Genomic DNA, 25,006 nt, shown 5'->3' with positions numbered 1-25,006 from the left:
AAAAAATGTTTTTCCGTTAACCAGCTATCGCACCCCTACGAACGATAATCCTCAGAAATCGAAACTTGTGCGTGCTAAGAACTAACAAGGTCTTACACCTTCTAACGTGTGATTCCTAACACGGGTTGGACGATAGCAAGTGAAAATTGAGCCGGTCGGTAGCCGGGCGGTTCGACGTGGATACTTTGTTCACTCAGTCAATCGGTGTGTGTGAGTCAATGGTTCAAGCCCCAGGCTGAACGCTTGTTAGTTCTTAGATCGCACAAATTTTGATTTCTGAGGGTTATCGTTCGTAGGGGTGCGATAGCTGGTTAACGGAAAAAATATATTTTAAAAAAATTTTTATGGTGGTTATCGAGTCCATAAGTCCCATATGAATTATGGAATCTAGATTTACTATAAATATCTAATGAGCACCTAATTAGCACTTTATTCTCATACCCTTACCTATCGAGGAACGTACTATAATAACTCAGTCCATCAGTCATAGTGGTTTTCCATAATGCCCCATAGGAATCTAGGTTTACTATTATTTATCCAGTGAGCACCTAATTAGCACTTTAATTTCTTGCCCTTATTCATTAAATAACGTACTATATCGGGTATCTCGATTTTTTTTTTCGCTTATTCGCGATCGTTTTCATCTTAATTTCTTGGAAGCACCTAATTAGCACTTTATTTCCAGGCTTAGTTTATACCTGATAGAGCATTCGTCCTCGTTTTCGAGAGACCTGATTCTTAGATCTGTTGTTTAGCGAAATTGGAAGCTTTTGTTTATTAATTAGAACATTTTACGATCCTCACCGTTTAGCACTTAATTAGCACCAAATAGTGTTCTCTTAACATTCATTATTTTATTATTATTTTCATTGCGTTGCTAGCATCACATAATGCAAGCAACGCAAGTTTGAGTATTGAGTTGCGGTATAAGTTACAGAGCACCTAATTTTTGACTTCAGTACCTAATTTTGGCATTTTCTAAATGCGATTTCCCTACTTTGCCTTGCTGGCGTAACAGAGCTAATAATTTATCTTTCTGAATCTCTTCAGAAATTCTTTTATAGTTTTCTGAGGAAATTTCAAAAGAAACGACAATTCTGAATGAAAAATATGAATGGAAAAGTAGAAATCCAAAACCTTTCTCTCCCAAAAATTAATCTCTCCTAAAAATATACCCTTTCAATTTAAAAATATTATAGTTTTCTCAGTGGCAGATTACATTTTCTTCGTCTTCCCAGTGTTTTTCAGCAATATAAAACCTGAAATTTTGTAAAACTCAGCCTTAAGTGTTTTCTAGCGGTTAATCGTAGTGACGTCATTAATAATACGATTCGCCAAAATGAAATTATCTCAGAGTAATAATACTTTGAGCAAGGCCGTCGCCATAGGTGGGATGGGGAGGTTTTTTGACTTGGGAAAAAGTTGGGAAATTTTGAGCAGTGAAGATAGAAAAAAATAATAGTGAAGAAATGAATAAAAATTAAAAAATTTAAAATGAGAGAAAGGAAAGGGAGAGGTTTTAAGAAAAGGGAAAGAACCAGGAGAAGGTTGGGATTTCCCAACATGCATCCCATATTTTGAAATTCTGATTTGTTTGAAAACTTCAAAAAAGTTTAATTTCTCCCAAGTAAGAGAACAGTCCACAAATTTCAAAGAGACAATTTCACAAAATTTCCAACTGTTCGTTGTTTTTTCGACTTGGAAAAGTTGGGAAATAGAAAAAATAATAGTAGAAAACAATAAGCACAATATTATTCAAGTATTGTTTCCTTTCATTTGTATTGAATATTCCTATACATGGTGGATATGGTGGAAGACCAAGGACCTTGGTTCAAAGTAAAATAATTCCCATTATTATTTTTATAATTACCAAAATTTATTTTTGTTTGTGCATACTCTAACGGGCATAAACATTCAGCCAATCTTTGGATAGATAAATAAGAACATTAATATATTGTAGTAGTAACTAATCCTTCGGCTTTCATTTTTTCGAAAGTTGGGAAATTTTACTGGTGGGGTTGGGAAAATTTGAATTCCCTCCCCCTCCTGGTTTTTCTTTTCGCTACGGCCGTGACTCTGAGGGAATAATTCAATTTGTGATAGATGTCAAATTCAATAATAAAAACTTTTCAATTCTCTCTAACCACAATAATTAGAATCGGATTTGTGCAAGTAATTATTTCCTAGCTTTTCTTTGTACATTCTTACAACGTATTTGATAAAAAGTTTTCAGCACTTTATAAACTATAAAGATGAAATTAAAGCAGAAACTGACGTAACGTAACCGTCGAATTCTGTTTCAAAACCAACCTCACGCTAGTTTTGAATAATCATGAATACTTTCCAATCATAGTTGATGTGACTTCATCTTTTCAACACCAGAATGAATGTATTCGAATCACAGACGAATACGTTTTGACATAAGCGCCAGAAAACGACTCTAAAGTCGAAAATCCTTTTTGACATTTTTGACAGTTGTCAAAGTCAAATGTTTCTTTTTGTAGATTGAGGTTGTGTTTCAGTCGTTGTTGGTCCGTTAATTTATTTGTGGATTTTGTATGCGAGTTTGTTTTTGTAACATATTTAGAATGGCAAATGGTGATTCAACCGCAAAATCATTTGGTAACAATCAAGAAGATAATGATTCCGAACCAGAACAATCATCACATCTGGAATTAGATTTGGGTGATGATTCTTCACACAATAGAGAATCAAATAGATTGGACAACCATAAAGTAGGAGCTTCTGGTGAGTTAATCTTCAGTTAGTTTTATGAAAAAAAAATTTACTAGATGTGTAATAATAGAGAGTGTATGAAGGAGAGAGATTTTCGGAAAAAACTCAAAATACTCTTCAAATCATATGGAAGGTATAAAAGATCCAAAACTATCTATATTATTTTGGAAAAGGAAACCATTCGGCATTCAACTTCTTCATCATTGAATACATGAATGAAAACTGTTCACAATCACTTCCATATATATAAACATTAGATGGAAATATAGTTTATTTTATACTCCAAATATTTGTAATGAAACTTGAACAGATATCGTACACAGGCATGTTACATTACCTACGTGAAATTTTTTATCATAACATAAAAATATTTAAATATGATATTAAAAAGTATTTTTACAACTTTCTGAATAGCTAAGGTCAAAGATTTTTTTTCATAAAGAATCATGGTATTTTGATGGCCCTTCCCCATAAAATAATGCTACAACTGATCCTACTAAGGCATAATGATGTTGATAAGATAGCTTCTGTGGAAATTATGTTTCAAGTTGATAAATGCCAAATATAGTTTGTTGAATTTTTTACATAAACAAATCTATATGAGGGCCGAAGTTTATTTTGTAATCCAGCTCTATGCCACGGAAATTGATTACTTGTGATTGGTTAGCAAATAGCGCAGATATTTTTTCAATAGATGGTTTACTTGTGATGTTGACAATTCATTTTTATTGATTTTGAATTTTCGATTATTGGGTGGTTTAGTAGCACTTGTGGACTCAATAAAAAAGTTTTTCATTATTTATAATGAGATAGTTTTGCTTGCACCTTCATGGATCTTTCAGCGTCCTGAGGACGCTAACTTGGTTAGCGAAACACATGTCGAGAGACCATAATTTTTGTTCTGGTGTTGGGGAAAGTGTTTTCAATATATTCATTTTACGCCAGAGGATCCAGTATGAAGTATCAAATATCCTATATCACAGATCAGTTGATAACTCAAATAAATAGAAGTATTTTTTATTTGATTATTCCATACACTATTCTACAAGATGAAACCAATAACAGAATAGGGAGAAACAGCAGCATTTACAAATATGTACTTACATAATATAATTTGTGAATCTATATAAAAAATAAATAAAAACAGAACTGTCGATTAGCTAAGAAATGTCTTTTGATTTGTATAATCTGGCAGTTGAATATATCTAGGACAAGACTAACATAATTAGAGGTATAAATTGGGGTTTTTTTCATAATATTTGTTTGCGGAGTGTTGAGATAAAAGGTGACACTATTCCTCTAGTAACCCAAAAATTCAACATATGTAACAATTGAGAGCAGGTAATGATATTGTTTAGAATTTTGAAAAAAAAAAGAAATGAATAATATTTATGCATTACCTCGAGACTACAAAAATGTTGAGTTTCAAGCAAGTCATAATAAGGTATTCCTACAGTAGGATATGTGCCTTCAAGTTTAAAAGACATATATTTTAGGAAGAGCCTCTGTAGGGCTTTTAGTTGATTTATATGAACCTGATAGTAGGGACTCCACACAACAGATGCATATTCCAGCCTATATCGAACAAAAGTGAAATAAAGTAATTTCAATGCTTTTTTTCGAAGTCTTTTGTATTGCTAAGTAAGAATCCATACATGCGATAAGCAGTTGTCAGAGTAGTGTCAATATGTTTATCGAAAAAGAGTAATGAATCAAAAGTAACACGTAGATCAGTGAATGTGTCAGGACGTTCCAGAACTTGATTGTTTATGACATAACTGTGTAATGTCAGATTCGTTTTCAGTGAGTAAGACATTACATTTGGATATGTTGATAGATAGATTATTCTTCTGACACCATGTAGCAACACAATTTAAATTCAGGGCGAGCCGTTCGCAATCATTAGAACATGTTATATAGTAATAGAGTTTCAAGTCATCTGCATATAAAAGGAAATTGACATCAATCTCAGCTCCGATTTCATTGATGAACATATAAACAGTAGGGTCCTAGGTTTGACTCTTTTGGTACACCAGATGTGGCTACATATTCAACAGACTTGAGGTCACTGAGTTGGACATACCGCTTACGGTTGTAAAAATACGATTTGAAGAGAGTAATCAAGTATCAACTAAGGACACACCATCTTCTGGAAATTTCTGAATCACTACCTCTGCTCTTCAATATTGTATAAAACAAAAGTGTAATAATTCCAAAATTATTTTATAGGCCTCAGAGAATCGAGTTCTCAAATAATTTATACTTTTTTCTACAAAATATACTTACGAAATCTTCATATATTTCTAACATTCTATATTCCTCATAGAATTATTCTCCCATTATATATAATCTGGAAAGACAAATGAATGGAGGAATCTAAAAAAATTGCTGAATAGCAAATGATTTAATCAAAGCCAGGATAAACTTTACCTTGTTTTTCTGAATATTGTCTCATTTTATACTTCTGATATTTTTCAGGATCTAATTCGAGTTTTTCTGATGGCCAAAAAAGAGAAGAAAATCCCTTCTCATTCAAACATTTTTTACGGAGTGACTCTGGTAATAACTACCTGAATAAAGGAGCCAGACCAAAGGTCTACCCTGAAAGTAGATCTTCATCCTCTGATTTCAGTAATCACGTTTCTGAAACAAAGCAGCCTCGAATTGCTCCTGAATTCTCGTCAGCCCTGCCTGATTTTGTGCAAGATCATCTAGTCATAGAACAGTGTTACTTGGGAAGCCACCCTAATAGTAACTACAATCTGGACATTGATAATTTACCTGACTTCACGCCTAGCAGAGAAAATAGGAATAGCTACGAAGATGCGGTTAGAGAAACTCCAGAGAGTAATGCAAGACCTGTGCCATTAGATTTGCCTGTGAGACCTCCAGATGATTTTCCATTAGATTTACCGGTTCCTGGTTCGTCAGTTAGCGGTTCAAGGAATGGCCTGTCAGTTAGTGAGGTAACATCTTTTTATAGGTTCTGTCTTCTTGAAACATATTCATTCTGAATAAAAATGTATCATTTCCGTGTCGAACTAAATAAAAATATTTCTTTAATACAGTAGCGTCAATGGATCTTCATAAGTGTGTCAACAATTTGTGCATACATGTAACGCTTATCTGTCAAATCGGAATTCCTATAATGAACCATAGTTTTTGAAATAATATCGTTAATTTCAATGATTTGAATACAATAAAATCTGCTATTTACACACCAAACCTTAAAAATTTTCAATTTTATAACAATGTGTAAATGAAAAAAAGTTGACAGGCTAATTTAACTCAGAAAAGAATTAAAATTATATTGTACAGCAGAAAATGTCTTTTGATGATCTTTTTCTTTAACGATCCCTAATCCAAAAGTTCCTTCAGGACATGTGTTCAAATAATTAAGCAAGTTATAGACATACTTTTTATAATACATGTATAATCATACTTTTTATGTAAATGCACAAGTGCTGCAGGAAGATCCTTAAGATACTTTGAGAGTGGTGCCTTGTTTTATGATCAATTGTACACATTTGAAATCTCCAGTGATTTATTTTTTCCTTTTTTTTTTGTTTTTAGGTAGGAAACTCAAAGAGTTTGCCAGATTTTCTTGCAGATAGTGCTGTTTGTGCACAAAAATGTGAAACACTGTCTGTTCCGCATAGCCCGGAAGGAGAAGTCGAAAGATTGAGGCATGAACTCGACATCACTAAGCGACAGTTAGCTGAAAAAAGTCGGTTGTGTGATTGTTTGAGTAGGGAACTAGAAATAGCTAGAAATAAGGAACACGAATATACTCAAAATCTTGCCAAAGCCCTCGAACAAGTAGAAAGCAATTTAGAAAAGAGTAATGTGAGTACTATTTTAATGGTTTGAATGCGAACATTACAGTTTTTTTCCAGAGGAGAGCGACTTCTTCAGAAAGTACAGTATTGAAGTTGAAACAAGAAATTGAAACCTTAACGGTGAGTAATGGGTTTATAAAGTTTTTGAAAGTATACAATTTTTTTAGATAATGTTTTGGATAAGTTTCTGATATAATAAGGAAAACCTTTCAGGTAAAAAGTATATTTCATATCTAAATTTCTATTAATAGCGTATGGCATTTTCTGGCAGATTTCCTGTCTCGAATTTCTTGAACCATATGCAGAAAACAGCAAGAAATGAGTTCAATGAAAATAGTCTTCAATGAAATACGCTCAGGGCATAATATTTGACATGTTGTATCTCAGTATTTTCGACTACCTCGAGTAAGTATTTTGAATGTTTCGCCAACAACTTATGTAGGTGAACAGTCGATTATTCGAGAAGATGATAACACGACACTCAAAACATTTTTGATCATAGAAATACGTTAGAATTCGAAAAGTAAACTTGTTCATCTCACCCAGTAGAATTATGCCCTGGAGATATTTTCACAAAAACATTTTTGGCCAGATTCTATATGACAAAACCTAAAACGTTCCATATATTATAAAACACTTCCAAATGTTATTGGATAACCATCATGCATGCGTCAAACAACCTTTTTAATGTTAAAAGTTGATTCGATAACTTCTTTAGAACAGTGATTCATGACCTCACTACACACCTTTATCATTCATAAAATCCCAAATTTTATTGAAATTCTGGGAAACCGTTTATGAATTGATGGAAGGTAGAAACTCTTTATGAATTGATGAAAGGTTCATAAATATAAAAACATTAGGTAATCCTTTCACTTTTTTCTTATGGAGTATCCCTAAGTATTTTCAGGAGTATCATCAGGAGATGACTGAAACTTATCATCTTCTGATGATGCTAAGTTGATTAGCGAAACACGTGTCAAGAGACAGTGCTTTAGATCTTGTTAGGAAAAGTGTCTAAATACTGAATGAATCTCATCTATGGAATGTATGCCGTCCCTCCATGCATGAGGAACATTACTTTGAGATCTCAGCAGAACGAGCAGATCAATATTATTACAGACAGCCACACTACACTAAGTACATCAAAAATCTTCCCACAATGATGTTGAGACTAGTCTGAGAATGTTATGAATGAAGTTACTATACTTGGTGATAGAACACTCAGAAATTACAGGTGATGCAAAAAGTGATGTGCCAGACACAACTTCACATATGGGCCCTTAATCCTCTGTGGCACCAAATTCATTGGAATGAGAACAGGAAATCGAAAAATACATAACACACACGGGAAAACCCTTATAAAAATCTGAGTAACGGTGGCATTAGATAGTAGATAAGCCGCTGATTGGAAACAAAATTAGGTGCATGGGCGGAAGGACTTTGGTTGATAGCCAGCTGAGCAAAATTTTAATTTTGTTCAGAAATTTTTATTTTTTTCAGCTACTCAGTATTCATTTTCAGAAATTTTAGATTGCATTATTAACGTACTCTCCTTTCACATTGGTCGTAAATCATTCAAGTAACTTGATTTGAAAAAATGTTGAAAAATGCGAAAGTAGAAAAATGAAAAACAAAATTTCATTCCAGAAAAATATTTTTGAAAATCATCCTCTGAAAAAAATGACTGGTCGTCTCCGACTGACAGCGACTTAGTCAAGGTGAAACTCAGACCCACTTGTGTCTTCTCTAGAAAATACTAGAACGCCGTGCTTTTTTCAAAAGTTATATCTTCAGCTTCCAGAGAATTCCACTGGGTTATATAAGAATTACGGGTACGTAGAAGAGACAGTCTAGTCAGGAAAGTGCCAGTTGTTAATGATCTAATAAGGCGATACACATTTGGTCATTACTCTGAATATTACTGGAGTTTTTTCCCCAACACCAAACCGTTATTTTAACACCTCAACACGTGTTTGGATTACCACGTGATTATCTTCAAGAGGAAGTTTTAATCTTCCTCTTGTTTAATTGTACACCGTGTCCAATTATTGTTGAACCTACAGGAAAAAATGTAACGAAATTCACAACTGTAATTTTGATACAAATGTAGTGGAAATTTTTCAGTTAATTAGGGTGCTATGGCTAACTGTGGACAAGGATTCTATTGCTGACTAACTTTCATAACAGTTTATGTTTAAAAAAACTAAACAACAATAATAAAATACAAAAATGTGCCAAGGTTAAACCATGTTATCATTACAACTTGATAAACCTGTACTTTTCTACAACGAGATGTGGACAGATATTTATTTCACTACAAAATATATTGTTTTGTGAGAATCGGTTTTTCCGATACACTTATTAATTTTCTCGCAAATCACATTTGTCTAAAATCAAGAAATTCTACTAACCAAGTTATATCGGTTTATTATTTTAATGAAAGACGATATATTTTAATTTCAGAGTCAGTTGAATTCATTGAAGGCTGAAAACAGAACATTGAGGGGTGATGAGGCTGCTGGAGGCCAAGGATATTATAACCCGTCGAATGAGTTGCATTCATATAGGTTAGCTCAAGAATTGAGAGGTGCGGCTAGTACGGCGGAACATTCGCTGAGGTATTATTAAATCATTATATTTAATGAAAGTCAATTTTTGTGGGGGGTCAAAATTTTTCATTAACCTACTTAGGGACTTTGCGCATTCCACAACCTGAAAAAAACTGTAACGGCTAACTTTATGCACTTGGATCCTCTTGGACAACTTACTATGAAAATTCAATTTTTTTTCCCAAAAAAATGTTTGTACATCAATAAATTGTATTTAATAATTTTTCGGAAATTATGCGTATTAATGGGTCGCATTAGTTTCTATAAAAATCATTAAACCTGCATATTTTTGTCTGCTGATCGCGAATCTGAAGTCAAATAGTTGCGCTCCACCTCTTCACTATCGCACACTGCATACCTTCAATTACTTGCCGCTTTACTTTTTTTCTTTTTTTGATACAGAGCATGTAATTTCCATAAAATAATATCTTCTCCAACAAATTACATCATATTTTTTAATAAAAGTACTCTTTTACAAAATATAAAAAGAAATTAATGAGCTGTTGTCAAATTTGTATGAGTATGAATGCAACTTTTTTTTTCATGCAAAACGTATTTTCCACATTTGTGTATTGTTTTATTTGAAAGAAATCTGAACTAACAGGTGGTATGTTTTTCTATGCATACATTTTTACTGAACACTCTATATGGCTATCAGAAGAATAAGATATGCCACCTTTTTTTGTCATTCCTTCCTAATCAGATGCATAACCTAAAAACGGTTCCTTAACAAATAATTTTACAATTGTATATATGTTTAATGTATTTTTTTAAGTTATGAATATTTTATGCGGAATAGAACTACTTTCATGTATTAACTTGTGTGTAAATATCAAAAAAGTACAACTTGCTCGTTGATGAATCAGCAGTTTTTGATTTTTTTTAACGCGAAGCTAAGTTAAATTTTCTAAATTTGTTGAAAAAATTCAATTTCCTGACTGAGTTTTCATGATTTTGCTACCAAATGATAAAACGTCTAATGAAGTGAAGATAACATTCAGAACATCATTCCAAAAAAATGGTTATCTTGATTGAACAATTTTTTTTATTGTATATAAAGATAGGTGATAAAGGTCCGCGGTATGTAAAAGTGAAGTCTGGTGTTATTTTACGAGTTTTTATTACCAGAAGTCAGTTCCTGTAGTATAATAACATTAATAGTTTCGACTTTTTACCGGTCAAAAATACGAACGTAGGCCAAAGCGTCAGATTCGTGATCAGCCGACAAAAATACTTTTTTAGAACTAGCACGAACTGTTAAAACGATTAATAACCATCTCACATTGAAAAAAATTGCATATCAATTTTTAAAGGTACTTATCTTAACGTTTTGGATGCCAAAATCTGCCTTCATCTTGAATTAAAATATCAAATATATCTTTCTTGCAGTTTTCTTTATTCATTTGTTGAAAGAGATCAGTTTCCACATCTTTTCTCAAGAAGGATAGCCAAGTATGATATCCATCTACGCAGAACTGTTTGTTATATAAAAAGTATGCTGAATCTTTAAAATAATGCCTCTTAGCATGTGGTTCATTGGCGATCATTTTTATTTCATTCCATTTTTCTTGTTAGTCACCGTGGATGTGTTCTGACAATTTTGATCCTACTGATTATCTATTAACATAATGTTGGTGGTCATTTTTTCCGCACACACACACCACAAGAATAAGACAGAAAAATCAACCAGTAAGTCCACTCCCACTACTTTTATTCATAAATTCTCAAAGTTCTCGGTGACCTCAAAACGAAGTGCTGAGCCAATTTCGTTCTTTTACCATATAGGCGGCTCTCGTATAAAAACCAAATTTAAGGTTATTATAGAATATGTTGTTGTGAATTAACTCAAAGCAGTAACAACAGCGAATAAACTAAACACAATATCAATTTCCGACCGTTTATTATAATTGTCCGTGGTACCGTCGAATCCTTCGATACTACAGCAACTCTCAACCAAAATCTCGTCCTAAGAGCGGTTGAATGTCCCCGGCAACTCGGGCGGATCATGTGGTAAGAGAGGCTACTGGTTGTATTATTCTACTGTGAATAAGGTATAGATGCAATTTTTGTTTTATCTCCTGTGTTGTTGGGTTCCAATTTTTGAGTATAGAAATTATGTATTTTTTTCGATAGTAGAAATTATTAAATACTTGATAAACAGATTTCTTTTTGAGAAAAATATATCATTACACAATAACTGTAAAATGAAGTGAAAGTTTGCATTTTCAACCCCTGTATAAAGTTCCCTATTACATTAATTTTTTCAGATTGTGGTAGTTGACAAATCATTATGTTACAAATCATTTTACTTACAACTGTTTGCAGGCAATTACTAACCGGTGTAGATAATTTAAGAATGATGGCAGCTTCCCTGGAAAACATGCATAGGATAGAAGAAAAAAGTGATCACTTCACAAGTTTTGACGAAGATGCTGGACCTGCACTGTAGTCCAGTAAACTTGATACATATTTTAATTTAGACTCACCATCAATCGCTTGTAAATAAATAGTTTTATTTATTGTTATACTAGAAAACATTTTTATGTGATTATATTTAATTGTAGTTTGTTTTAATCTACTGATGTATATATTTATAGCTTTTTCAAATATAATGAATGTGATGTTTGTTTCGGAAGTAAGTAATAAGGTACTTTTGCATTTTATCAAATGTGAGACAGAGAGGTGCTAATACTCAATGAATTAGATAAAAACTGAAATCAATAAACGGCAAAAAGTAATTTTCAAAAATATTTTCATCACTTTTTAACCTCAAATTAGTCTGTGATAATCTCATGTTTGAGTTATCATTATCAACATCTACTCCAAATCAAAATGTGTTTCCGAATATAATGAATGATTTTCAGGATATCTGAGATTCAATAGTTAATTTCTTAGGTCTTTGATGCATATTCACTAGCGGGTATGTCAAGCTACTGGGATACGTGAATCTAAATTGAGAAGTGTGATTGAACTACAAGTTGTAGTAGAAACATAACCAAAGTTGTCATCTCAAAAAGTAAATCTAAATAATACATTACTTTGAGCAGAATATTTCATCTACACATCAATATCAGTATAAAGTAGCAGCATTCAATACTATGCTTCACAGACCATTGGATATTCCACTTTCAGAAAGCAATTTTCAAAGAGAACTGTGTCATTATACAAATTACTGTCAACAACAATTACAAGATGAATATTATGGATTCAATTATTTCTTGAAAGAACAGAAACAAGCTTTGAGTCAGGTAGGTATATACAATTGCAAAGAACAATAGTTCACTTGAAAATGGTTTAATAAATTGAAACCGGTCATAACAAATAAAAATCTTAGTAGAAATTACACAAAAATTATTTTCGATATCCTATATTAATACAACTGTAGGTACTACCAAGCACTATGTAGAAGTTAAAAGTCTCAAAACGGGTGATTTTCTGCATGGAAATACTATGATCAAAAGTAAGTCAACTGAGAATAATCCTAATATCAACCTTGAAACTTTTTATTTTATATGTGAATACTATGACTGAAAGTTAACCAGATAATAGTTTCAATGAGCTCAACTTTTTTCAAACTATAATTTTATAGGAGTAATGTCTATACTATGAATTATTTGAGAAAGTCTAGTACTCGATTTTCTGATATTTCACAAACATTTCCTGAGCCATTAAATACATGATGACGATTTAGATCTGCAATCATGATTCTGCAGAAGCTTTCAACTTTTCTAACGATTCTTTTTCCAATTATCAACCTACATGCTGTACATAGCAGTTCCTCAAAAACTGTAATGACATATTTTATACAATTTCTTGGGAGCAACAACCCATTTTTTATATTTTCAGTCCAACTCATTTCCCATAAAAAATTTCAAAGTCTATTAATAATTTTGAAGAAACGGGGTGAGTGGCGGGGGATCACTGTCTCTCTCTTATGGGTGTTTGACAGTCCCCCGGTGCAGACCACACGGCACTCACCCAGTAAAGTTATCGGTCAACCACCCTATCCCGCATCTGCGGGCAACAGGCGTTGGCCGATTTCAAGCTAGATGTGTGGGAGAGGTGTCTCGCAAGAGCCCTCGGCGGTTACTCATCCAACGCTGGAAAGGTAGCTTTCCTAACATGAGTGCCCCTTGAGGTAATGTAAGGGTATGCGGTGCAGACCACACGGCGTACACCCAAAAGTTGTTGATGAACCGCCCTATCCCGCACCTATACGGGTAATGGGCGCGACATCTTCGACATATGATGTGTGGTAGAGGAAGCTCGTGAGAGTCCTCGACGGTTACTCATCAAACGTTGGAAAGGGAACTTTCCTAACATGAGTTCTAGGGGGGAGGTGAGTGCCCGCTCGCGGCTGGAGGCTAGTGAGCCTCATCTCCAACTGGCGTTGGCCTCTTAGGGGCAGCGGCTCCGCTAGCGGGTAAAGGGATACAGGGCTGCGGTAATCCATTCATGGGTGCATTGCAGCCCCATTATGAGGCACTGGACGGCTTATGCTGTTCCGTGATCCTCGCCTGCTTCTGTACGGATCCAAGCGTTCGAGGTGTCGGGGCTTGCGGTCCTTCCGGGCTCTAGTATCCGAGTCTAGCCTTGGAGGGCACCAAGGCAGACGCTTGAGGTGTCGGAACCCGCTTGGACGGAGCTACTACTTATAAGACTTGTTGAAATTAACATAATTGATTTTGTGGGATATTGTATCCAACTCTCTTTTGATTGTATATAAACGACTTATTGGAAAAAAAAGAATCAATCCAATATATTGCTTTGCTGACGACAGCACACTTGTCTCGTCGACTACGGATGCACATCTTAACCAGCGGCAGGAGCATTTCTATAAAAAGATAATGTTAGGACAGACAAATTCCGCTTTCTGCTTCGATAAGTGGGTCAAAATAGACATCAATATGTCTTGGCACAATCATTCTCGAACCAGAAAACTTGTACACACCTCAACAACTTTTGATGTTTTATAAAGCTCAGATCAGACCTTCTTTGGAGTATTGTTCTCATGTATGGAGCTCCGCCTCTAAGCGTACCCTGAAGCTGCTGGATTCCATCCAGAAAAGAGCCATCCGCCTGATTGAAGACACGAACACAGTGGTGGCGCAAGGCCTAAATTTATTGTGGGCAAGGTACATTTTGCGAGGCCCTCTGATGGTGCAAGAAGAAAGGTTTATTAAATGAAAAAAACAATTGATGTTTTTTATTCAACACTTATCAAAATTTTTACTAATGTACTTTTTTCGAACATCAAACAACAAAATAAAAAAAAAACAACTTTGAAGCAATAAAAAACATCATGCATAGGTCGCCGTATCAAAATTCCAGCCATAGTCACTGACACTGTGGCTATATATACTCATTGAGACCTTTGAAATGAGGAATTGGTCCTTGGCAGACTGTTCTGGTTGCAGCATCAAGTCAAAAATGAAATGTTATTGTACATACTCTTGAAAATATCTAAGTTTTATTTCGATTAGTCAAATGAATGTATTGTTAACCATTATTGAATGCATAATTTCTCTTCATATTTTTGGAAACGAACTGGTAAAATTTGAACAGCTCGAGCGATTTTCATGAAACATCACCCCGACAAAATTAACTATTAAATAAAAAACCGCATCAAAATCGGTCAACTATTATAGGAGCTACAGTGCCACAGACAGACGCACAGATATACAGATACACAAGTCAAACTTTCAACACACCTTTTTTGCGTCGGGGATTTAAAATGAAGAAAAAATAATTAATTGAAGAAACAAAAATGTTCTTCTTTTGGTTTTACTGAACTCCCTAATTATTGGTGATGCTTTAATGCTATAATCTGCTTGGATAAAACTGCCGTAGCAGAAAGTCTTTCTTGACCCATTGTATTTCTTGAATAATTTTTTATTGTTTTTAATTTTGAAAAGCTTTTTTCAGCACATAACAGGTAATTTGAGTAAATTTCTTTCAAACCATCCTGTATAATATATTGAAGCACATAATTATGTCTTTGATGGATGAATTTGGAATAATTCGTAAGGATAAAAGTCATTGCTCTCACCTACTTGCAGGACTGAGTGTGAATCTCAACAGTTTTTCAGTATTTGCTCTTCTGGACTTTTTTTCAATTCGTTTAAGACTTGTTAGAGAAAACGAAAATCTTCAAAGTGCTGATATAATTCTCGAATCCATATTGCTCATCACAGAATCAATCATGGTATTAAAAGTTTTTGCTCATACCAGCTTTTGGCAGACTGTATACGTTGATCGCTGCCTTCATAATCAAACATCCTTTTCTTTTTGAATATACTTTCATTATTAAATCTCTTGGTAAATCATAACTGCTTTTCTCAATAAACGGACGAGCGTCAGACAAGCAATTTTCTATATGGTTTATCGATATTCTTTGATCCAGTCACAAATAATAAAGATATGACAAAGATGAGAATTTTTCGAATTATCAATTTCATAATACAATGTAATTAGTTTATCACAAAAATAAATATATTCACGAATTTTTCATTCATATGCTTTCGCAATATCTTCGTGCAATATCTTTAGGTTGAGAATTTTCTAATGTATTAATTATAAAAAATCTTGAAGTGTCCTTTTGGATTTTTAAAAATTTATTTTCTGCTTTGAGGCTCGAGGCCCTTTGCACAGCGAGGCCGTGGGCGGTCGCTCACGCCTTACGCCGCCTCTGCACCAACATCACTTTTGCAACCTTGATAGTCTGGAACATTGAAGAAAGGTTGGAGATTTGTCACTCTTATCTATATAGAGACGTTCACAAAAGGTGTTCAAGTGACTTGGAAATTTGATTCCACCAAGAAAGATACATAACAAAAATACGCGACTGACTGGTGACGGCTCATCGTTTTGAGGTTCAATTCATTCATTTGGAGAACTACGTTTATGTGGAGTAAACTTCCTGAGAACGTTTTTTTAAATAAATTTAATCTCCAACAATTCAAATCCACCGTGAATCGGTCCTTTGGCACAGTCACCACTTTTAGATCACCCTAAGGATTTACCTGTAGAACTTGTATTTGTCCTTAAGAAAATCCTGAACTAAAGTAATTACGTCAAAACTGTAGTGAAATAATATAAAATACAAGAGGTCGCGTATATACGTTACGGGCCGTTACCGCGTGTAACAGTAGGTATGTCTACCTGTTGTGATTCAAGTGCTGTAAATCACAGTAGAGGACTGCTGTAAATGACGATTAGCTTTTCTGGAAGATTTTTTGTAAGCTTTCAAATACCTACAATACAGGCCAGTTGCGGATAAGAAATATTGAAGCATACCTGTTTTAAGTTGTATTTTTTGGTGGAAATTTTGATTTCTTAGGAGTATCTTTTATTAAATAACACAGAGGCAAAACATTTATGAAAAATGGGTCAAGTTGACTGTACTAACATCATCAGAAATATGACAGTCATACTGTTAATTCTTTTCCATATCAATCACAATAATTTGTTCTTATATTTCCTATCATTTTTTTGTTCTAATATTTTTTGGTAATTTTATTTTCCCAAACATCAGAACTACAACAATCTTCTCTACGCCAGTTTCACCAACCAAGGTGGTGTCATCAGGAACAGGGCTGTATTTACCCGGGGTTCAAGGCGCGGATTGAGCTCAAGACGGCACTGATCAGAAAATTAGGTAGATTTTTAATTTTTGACTAACTCATCCAAGTATTTTGTGTCTGGTAAAATTGTACTTCAATCATTTATTTTCCCTTAGATTTCAAAATCTACTTATACATTTTGTAGATAACAGGAATCAAACAACTACAAAAGATATTGTTTTTGCCCAGTAAATTAAAACGATAAATTAACCTCCACATAAAAGTATGGTTTTCAAAAATTATCACAGTTCAATCATTCAACTCACGCCCTATCTAAGTTTGTTCGTCATGTTTCAGTATCGCGCCTTTTTTGCGTTTCATGAATGAATAGTATCATAAAAAGTTCAACATACAATTTTTAATACCTACCTACACCAAAATGCTAACGCTGACATATCTATGAACGAATATTTGTCTTGATTATATTATCCCCTCCTAACAAAACGTGCTCTCCGCCGAATAATATAGTGCAGCATTTGTATTCCTGTAACTTTGAAATAGTTGAAGGTGTGCAACGTTTTTATGCCGATTTGATAGAGTAAGTACCTATAACTACCAAGTACAAACTCGGTATTAGTTTGGAATACATCTAGGCATGTTTTTGATTCATCTGATTATTACACTAATTAGATAAATATATTTATAGACATTATATTTCTTATCATGATGAATTCAGATACATAATTCATTATCACCAATCTAATTGAATGATAAATAAACCATGGGCGTGCTTAGTTTTAAGAAGTAGGATCAATAAAATTGTGATCCACGTGTTTGAATCGAATAAAAGACCATTAATGAAGTTAGATTAATCTTTACCAACATCATATTTGATAATTTCTTTATATACCTGCAGATGTTTTCACGAATCTCTGCCTAAAATGTTTTTTATTGCTATAATAAGCGCAATTTTAACTGTTTTCTAATTAGTGATATTATTGCCGAATTAAAAGTATCTATAACATATGGTTACATCTATGGATTTTTAATGAGTGAGATATTTTTAACGATTCAACAGAAAAGGAGTGTATTTGAAATGTTCAACAACTGCATTTAATTGCTTGAAAGACAACTTGAAACACTATACTTCCTTAACACATTTAATTAACTTACCTATTTCACTTATTTACCATCGCTTGGTAATCTCGCCTTACTATGTGAAATAATCTGTCTGCATCTAATCCGCGTTCTGTGTAAGCACAATAATATATAACAATTTGCAGTGACACTCACCAGAGACGGCTTTGATCTCAAAAAGTCTAAAGACACCATCTTAAATAGAGGATTCTGCAAGGCTGGGTTTGCAACACGGTGTCAAGCAGAGTCGTACTGGAAATTTTATCTTGTAATATAATTGAGGTTCAAGTCATTTGAATGTCCCTCTTTTCTTTATTATAATGATAGGTGAACTATTTTGTAATCTCACGAATAATTTATAGTGATATTCAGAATTAGTATCAAAGAAAAGTTCGATCCGCAGATTATGCGTGAAAAAAGATTCCTTGAATTGGAAACATGCATCGTAGCCTGTTATACTTATGGGGTAAAACCATTTGGTTTGATCATGTGTGTAAAGACGTTGTTACCAAAAATATGTTTTTGTAATGTCTGATTTATTTTATCTTAGGAAAAATAATGTGTAGTATTGAACACCTATATAGGTATATATTAAATCACGGCTGCTATTTTTTCTAATCAAGAAGTAAATAGGGCCTATTTGACACAACATTTGAGAGCCACTTTACAGGAAACATTATATGTTATACAGTGTTAGTGAAGTTGTAGACAAAAGAGGTGTTTTTTATTTCTGGTCCAAATAAAAAATTAAATTGGTAATGGATGTCGGTGACGAAACATTGTATTAAAAATGTATAATCTCCATTTTAGACTATAGAAGTTTGAACTCATAACATTCACCAAGATATACAGTTTCAATCACTTGCAGTTCGGCACAAGAAAAAAGTGTAGCATCATATCCTGTTTCAAGATAACAAAATTGAGAATAAAATCAACAAAAAATTAAATATTGAATACTGTGCACACCATGCATTTTCACGATTATAGTATTTTAGAATAATACAACTATGTTGTTTTGAATATTCCGCATACCTATAAAGCAGAAAGTACCACGTTAAAACGGTCCTTCTTGAACCCTCCCTTACGAGATTATTCTATCAAAAAGCTGCAAAAGTCGCTACAGTTGCGGTCGACTATAGTAATATAATGACGTCGTAGGAAAAACCGGATATACAATTCATATGCACAGTCTGAATAACAGTCTCCAAAATTAGTAAAGGACTCTTCAGGTCATTGAAAATTTTTGGCCTGAGTAATAACACATTTTTCATGTGGATAAAGCCTAACTCATTTCTGAATAAAGTACATAATCTGTATTTTTCGAACATTGCTTGAATTAATTCAACTCGGCTGATTTAGTGAGAAATACAACCAATAAAAATGGTACAAGAACATAGATATACGAAAACCTTCATCACTTACATAATGATATCAGAAACACTCTGTATATGAAATGTATCTGACATTCATATCTTATTGTTTTGACACCCAACACATCATTTCATTTCCTCAACGATATGTGTGCTTGCGAAAAAACTCCAAACGGAGACATCAAACTTAAACTAAAAAAATCGTTATTGGAATTACTAAATTTGAAACAACAGTTAGAAGCTCATTTAGTTCTGCTATATCTTCATATCGAGCTGCTAGAGATCAAAACACGGTTGATAGAAATCAGAGGAATACCCCAAGAATAAGTGTGCAAAATGCCTTTCCCTAAAATAAAGACTTCGCAGCGGATTTATCTTTCTACCAAGTATGTATGACCATTTAGAAGTGATTTTCAAATTCCGTTTAAGGGTGTCTCGGTACCCATGGTTTGTCATAATTTCTGACTTTCAGTGGTGTATTAAAAATGCAATAAAAATGATTGATGTTGAAAATAATATGAATAGTTTTGTATCTATTTATTTCACTTCATCAAAGTCTGGCTTTGCAACAGCAGGCTTGTACCTGACTCGGTGAACTTAGTGTGATAAAGTGTGTTATCAGCCGAGTTATATTAACTTTTTATATTTTGTTAGTGAAACACGGAGTTGGGCCGAACTAACATGTCCAATGACAGCAGTATATTGTGTCAGAAAAACAGAAATATTGGATATTCCCTTTGGAAAACTTTTTATCTGCCAGATCTAAACATCACCCATATTCAAGGCTTCCTTTGAGTTGAAGAATGTAAACTCTCACAGCCGGAAATAACTGTGGCATAACTATTTTCCGAGTCTGTTGGTCTACAGGTCGTTATGCCAGCTGTTTCTTCTATAACTGCGATATACAAAATCAAAGACGATGCGAGAAAAGAACGTAGGCTCCTCTTAGCGAATGCTGTGGTGGACGAAGCCTCGTTTCTATTCGTCCCCCTTTTTTTGATTGAAACAATGCTGGAACTCACTTTTACTGAAATTTTAATGAAATGTTTCCCTTAAAATACCTGCTAATTTCAGATATAAATTATAAACTAGATTTCTGAAGGTGAACAATTGTCTACATAAAATTTTACAGGCAATTTAACAAAATAGATCCAATATAGGTCTTGTAGTTTGACTTATAAAAGAATAAAGTTTTCCAAATATTGCTCAATAGCATAAAGGAATATGTGAAGCAAATAATTGAATTTCAAGTGTTCACAAAAAAATATCACTCCAAGTTAATCGAAACTTACATTTTTTACAGTATGAACAACTTTAGAAATTTCATCAATAAGTCATTGAAGACACACCCCATAGTAACAAATTCCCTCATTTATGGAACTTTATGCACAGGTGCCGAATTTTCACAACAAATTATTTCTAAGAAGGTTTTGGTAAGTTCATTGCACTTTCCTTATTGATATTAACATGTCTCTCTGAGACAGGTTGTGTCATTAATGAAAATAAGTTTAATAGAGAGAGTTATATTTTTAGGAGTGACTAATTTTTTGCATGATCTACACATTCATGTATTTCCTTCCTTCCTTTGGAAGATTCCCACTTTTTTTTATCAAGAGAGTAGTAGAAAGCCATAAACTTTCTTTCCCAGGAAATAAGTTATATTGTCATTGATGAGGTTAAGTCCTCAAATCTGGACTGAAAACTTTGATTATTTTTGGGATCGGCAGTCCATTCAACACATTTTTTCCAAAATGCTTTTTCTGTACGTAAACAATAAACACATTTTTGGACGGTTGTATGTATACTGGATACAAGAAAATTCCTACTCAATTATTCACAATATGATCAATACTTACTTGAAAAAGTTCAAGTTTTTTCTCTTATTAGGCCATAATAATGAATATTTGAAATTATAGGCGAAACATACCCAACCACTGGATTATGGAATCATTGGTAGATATACAATATATGGAACTAGTATAGGAGGTCCTTTAATATCACTATGGTGAGTTGAAAATATATCTTGTTTCAAATACTGAAAATATTTTCCCCAACACATTTATGCGAAAAGAATTTGTAGCACTATCTGAAAAAGTTTATATATATTTTTCAAATAAAAAAAATCATATCGCTGCATCGGCATCTACTATCAATATGTTCAAAATCAAACTTGATGAATTTTGTAATATCTCCAGTTCATTCAAAATTTCTTGCACTATTCATAAATTTTTTCTTTCTATTCTCATTAATTTTGTTATGTATTGCTTGCTAGGCATTTCAATTCTTTCTTGCACCTTTCTGATTATATTTTGTTTGTAGGTATAGATTTCTAGACAAAAAGTTTCAAGGAACTACTACTAAAATTATTGTGCAGAAATTACTAGTAGACCAATTCACTTTTACTGCAGCTCTGTTGGTGGTTTTTTACGTGTGTAAGTGTTCTATTTGCAAGGTACCCTAAACTATTTTTTAGATGAAGGTATTACGACCAAACGTAACTTTTTACTTTTTTGAATTGATGATCAGATAAGTGAAACCTATTACTTTTTAGCCATGAGTGTTATGGAAAGGAAAGCTGATATATTTGAAGAGTGTAGAAACAAATTTGGCCAAACATTCAAGTCAAGTTGCATGTTTTGGATTCCTGCACAAACTATCAATTTTATAATGATTCCTCCAATGTACAGAGTTACATACATAGGATTGTGTTCTTTTGCCTGGATCAATATATTATGCTGCTTCAAGAGAAGCCAATAGATATATACTATTTTAAATCAACATAGTACAAAAAATGAATGAACTTTCTATGTGAAAAAAAATGTATACTTTTATCTGTAGCTTTTATTTTATTTTTTATATAAAAAAATGTGAAACATGAGTTTTGAATCATTCGAATTGAAAGTTTCGGATAAAGGGGAAGGTGGTATACAGAGGGACAACTTTTTTTACAGGGATATATTCGTTATGCAATCAACTAAAAAAATCATATTTTTGTACATCAAGAATATTTATTGAAATATAGTGCAATGATGAAAAAAAAGAGATTTGAGAAGATAAAAATGAATCCCTCTATGCACCATGCATCCCACGATGTACCACCCCCTGGTACATATAGGTACAATAAAATATTTGTACAAGAAATAATCTCAAATATGAGTTTATTCGAAAATTAATTACATTTTCATTATAAGTTCGAATGGGAACTGCAACTATAGACGACATCCTCTTTTTTTTTGTCTGGAAATATAAACATGCAGTCATGAAATTTATATATTCCTCATAGGATACCTACATCAGTTTGACCAACATAATTTCTCATACTTTTTTCAGCAAATATTGGATCAAATTGTACGTCGCTAACCATTTCCACTTCTTTCTACTCTTCCCTATTTATATTAGTAGAATCATCTAATATTATTTCTTCTTACTATCGCTAGACGATTTCTACACTACAACTTTCCTTCTCACATTTAAAGCCACATCCGCTCTATTACGCTTCAGATTTTTCTAAAGGATCTTCTCAAAATATTTTTTTTGCTTTCATTCATGTAATAGGTACACCAGTTTTTCAACTGAATTTTTCATATTATTCTGACAATGTTTTTTTCTGCTTTTAGCACCTAAGGTGTCACAAAATAGAATGGGTACAAAACATGTGGTTGCAAAAATGGTGTATAGGTACCAAATTTTCATTGTTGATAATGGAGATTGCTTTAGATCAATGGAAATCTATTCAGTAGTGATCTATCTAGTAGTGATTTATCTAAATAAATTTCATCTATCTGCTGAAAGATGGCATATCATATTATGATTTTGAGTAGTTTGATTTCAATAATTCGTTTTCATTACATTGTTTTTATACATTTTCAATTATGTTACAAACCTACTTTGAACATTCTTCCACTGCCTGCTTGGTATATCTTTCTGGAAAGGTTTTTGACAAAAGACTAACATGTTTTTGACTAAAATATTTAATTAAATAGTTTTACTAACATTATTCTTTGCTTCTCCTGCTGTTATTAAAAGCAAACCAGTAACGATTGAAAACATACCAGACCACCATAAGAGGGATGTTACTTCATCAAATATACAAAATCCAGCAAGAGCCTGGAAAATTAATTTATTAGTTTCGAATTTTTTTTACTATTATTTGACGATAACTTGCACTTTTCATAACTCTCACCGAAAAAACATAATTAGTGGCTGAACTGATGACCGTAGCAGTGAGCGAATTGGTCCTCTGAAGTGCTTTCACAAAAAATGTCCATACAGCACCATTGCATGACAGCATGCCCATGAAAAATACCACTCTCAAATAAAATATTCCCTAAAAAAGCAGGCATAATTTTATATTCACGTGGTCGTATAAATAGTCACTGTCACAATCACAAAAAATTTTGAATTTCTCTTTCTATCCTAGGGTTGCCCTGTTCATTCATTGATGTTGAATGCGCATCTATAGGCAACCAATCCTAAACAAATAGGTTTCAAATCGACCAATAAATGATTCTTCCGCCTAATGGTCTTTAGACATCGCTAAATAACTGCCACAGCTTTCATTGATTCCTGTGCATGTCTACTATGAGAAAACAATGAATATTACTGGAGTTTTATCCCAACACCAAACCGTTATTTTCAACATCTCGACACGTGTTTCGATCACCACGTGTCGAGGTGTTAAAAATAACGGTTTGGTGTTGGGGTAAAACTACAGTAATATTCATTACTACACCAAAGGTTCCAAACAGTGCGTCACAAGTGAAAACATAATGGTTAATAATTCTTTTCAAATCCACTTACCTCGAATACTGATAAACCAGATAACTTTCCGAAAGTACTTGCAGTGGACGCGAATAAACCAGAAAATAAGGCATATTTAATATTTTCAAAAACTGACATTTTTTGTATCATTTCCGTGTCTAGGTGTCCAGCGTCGGCAGAGTACTCGCCGTGGACGCAAATGAACCAGAAAAATAAAGCATATTTGATATTTTCAAAAACTGTCATTTTTTATCTTTAATCTATTAAAAAAATTCAAAAAACCATGCTTTGTTTTTATCATGAAATAGTTGTCAAACACAATATTCAATCTTGGATTCAATACTTTCTCTAGTATAAAATTCAGTGGCGTTATATTGAGATATTTGGTGTATTTAGTGAACTAATATAATTACCGTTATATATACTCTTTGACTTCATGTGAACGTTAACAAAAAAACTATTTTTGTTCTCTGAAGTTTCCTAAAGATATCCCAATTCAGACCGTCAGATATTCTTCTAATTCACTAGAAACGCTTGCAAACATTTAGGCCAGCAACTTTATTTACCTCATTATCCCATTTGTAACATATTTAATTTACTTGAACATTGCTGAATAAACTTCAGATATGTTACAAAAGTATCTAGAAATGTGATTTGGTGTTTATAAAATTACCGCTATAGTGGTTCTACTAAAAAACCGGTTACATATGGAACACGGTTACCTAAAAACTGATGAACCAAACGTCAGAATACTAACCGATGATTTGTTGAGATGAGAGTGACAATTGGCAGATGTCAAGTTTATATTTGGAATATTTGAACGGACAATTGAGAAATGTTCTCAACATAAACCAACTTATGGCTGTTTATCATATCCAGGTCGAATCCAGATTGAGCTATGGTGTATGTCTGTGGGACAACTCTACAATGAACAAAAATGTATTTATCCAACAAAAAGCATCCTTCGCTGTTTGTTCAACATTCGTCGA

At 33.2% G+C, this 25,006-nt stretch overlaps 3 protein-coding genes across 5 annotated transcripts; 2 read left to right on the top strand and 1 right to left on the bottom strand.

Annotated features, from left to right (window-relative positions):
- Positions 1-2,484: 2,484 nt before the first annotated feature.
- On the top strand, positions 2,485-11,935 carry l(3)04053 (lethal (3) 04053). Its single transcript, XM_023157898.2, has 6 exons — positions 2,485-2,748; positions 5,215-5,702; positions 6,310-6,582; positions 6,633-6,695; positions 9,042-9,196; positions 11,513-11,935. The coding sequence occupies exons 1-6, from the start codon at positions 2,559-2,561 to the stop codon at positions 11,634-11,636; spliced, it is 1,293 nt and encodes a 430-aa protein (XP_023013666.2). The 5' UTR covers positions 2,485-2,558; the 3' UTR covers positions 11,637-11,935.
- Positions 11,936-17,126: 5,191 nt separating this feature from the next.
- On the top strand, positions 17,127-22,134 carry LOC111503555 (mpv17-like protein). Of its 2 annotated transcripts, none has more exons than XM_023157895.2 (5): positions 17,127-17,347; positions 20,560-20,689; positions 21,173-21,261; positions 21,576-21,688; positions 21,808-22,134. In XM_023157895.2, exons 2-5 carry the CDS (start codon positions 20,561-20,563, stop codon positions 22,011-22,013), a joined length of 537 nt encoding a protein of 178 aa, XP_023013663.2. In that variant the 5' UTR covers positions 17,127-17,347; position 20,560; the 3' UTR covers positions 22,014-22,134. The 2 variants fall into 2 exon arrangements, with proteins under 2 accessions (XP_023013663.2, XP_023013662.2); XM_023157894.2 differs by lacking the exon at positions 17,127-17,347 and adding an exon at positions 19,355-19,642.
- Positions 22,135-23,209: 1,075 nt separating this feature from the next.
- Positions 23,210-24,278, bottom strand: LOC111503556 (transmembrane protein 42). 2 transcript variants are annotated; one of them, XM_023157896.1, is made up of 3 exons: positions 24,057-24,278; positions 23,422-23,583; positions 23,210-23,363 (listed from the first exon to the last, which is right to left on the bottom strand). In XM_023157896.1, exons 1-3 carry the CDS (start codon positions 24,261-24,263, stop codon positions 23,232-23,234), a joined length of 501 nt encoding a protein of 166 aa, XP_023013664.1. In that variant the 5' UTR covers positions 24,264-24,278; the 3' UTR covers positions 23,210-23,231. The 2 variants fall into 2 exon arrangements, with proteins under 2 accessions (XP_023013664.1, XP_023013665.1); XM_023157897.1 differs by having other exon boundaries at positions 23,440-23,583.
- Between the last annotated feature and the right edge of the window lie 728 nt (positions 24,279-25,006).

Source organism: Leptinotarsa decemlineata, unplaced genomic scaffold (genome assembly GCF_025532065.1).
Source record: "Leptinotarsa decemlineata unplaced genomic scaffold, Ldec_3_MD MMD2_tig00000133_RagTag_RagTag, whole genome shotgun sequence".
Lineage (NCBI taxonomy): Eukaryota > Metazoa > Arthropoda > Insecta > Coleoptera > Chrysomelidae > Leptinotarsa > Leptinotarsa decemlineata.
The sequence above is the reverse complement of the archived record's forward strand: the minus strand, read 5'-3'. Positions and strand labels throughout refer to the sequence as shown.

Excerpts from the sequence above, each read along its gene's own strand:
- LOC111503555 (XM_023157894.2), top strand. The coding sequence starts at position 19,593 with ATGCCTTTCCCTAAAATAAAGACTTCGCAGCGGATTTATCTTTCTACC. Across the intron at positions 20,690-21,172 it reads TTATTTCTAAGAAGGTTTTG|GCGAAACATACCCAACCACT; the intron begins GTAAGTTCATTG and ends TTGAAATTATAG. Across the intron at positions 21,262-21,575 it reads GGTCCTTTAATATCACTATG|GTATAGATTTCTAGACAAAA; the intron begins GTGAGTTGAAAA and ends TTTTGTTTGTAG.
- LOC111503556 (XM_023157896.1), bottom strand. The coding sequence starts at position 24,263 with ATGACAGTTTTTGAAAATATCAAATATGCTTTATTTTTCTGGTTCATT. Across the intron at positions 23,584-24,056 it reads CTGGTTTATCAGTATTCGAG|GGAATATTTTATTTGAGAGT; the intron begins GTAAGTGGATTT and ends CTGCTTTTTTAG. Across the intron at positions 23,364-23,421 it reads CGGTGAGAGTTATGAAAAGT|GCTCTTGCTGGATTTTGTAT; the intron begins GCAAGTTATCGT and ends TTAATTTTCCAG.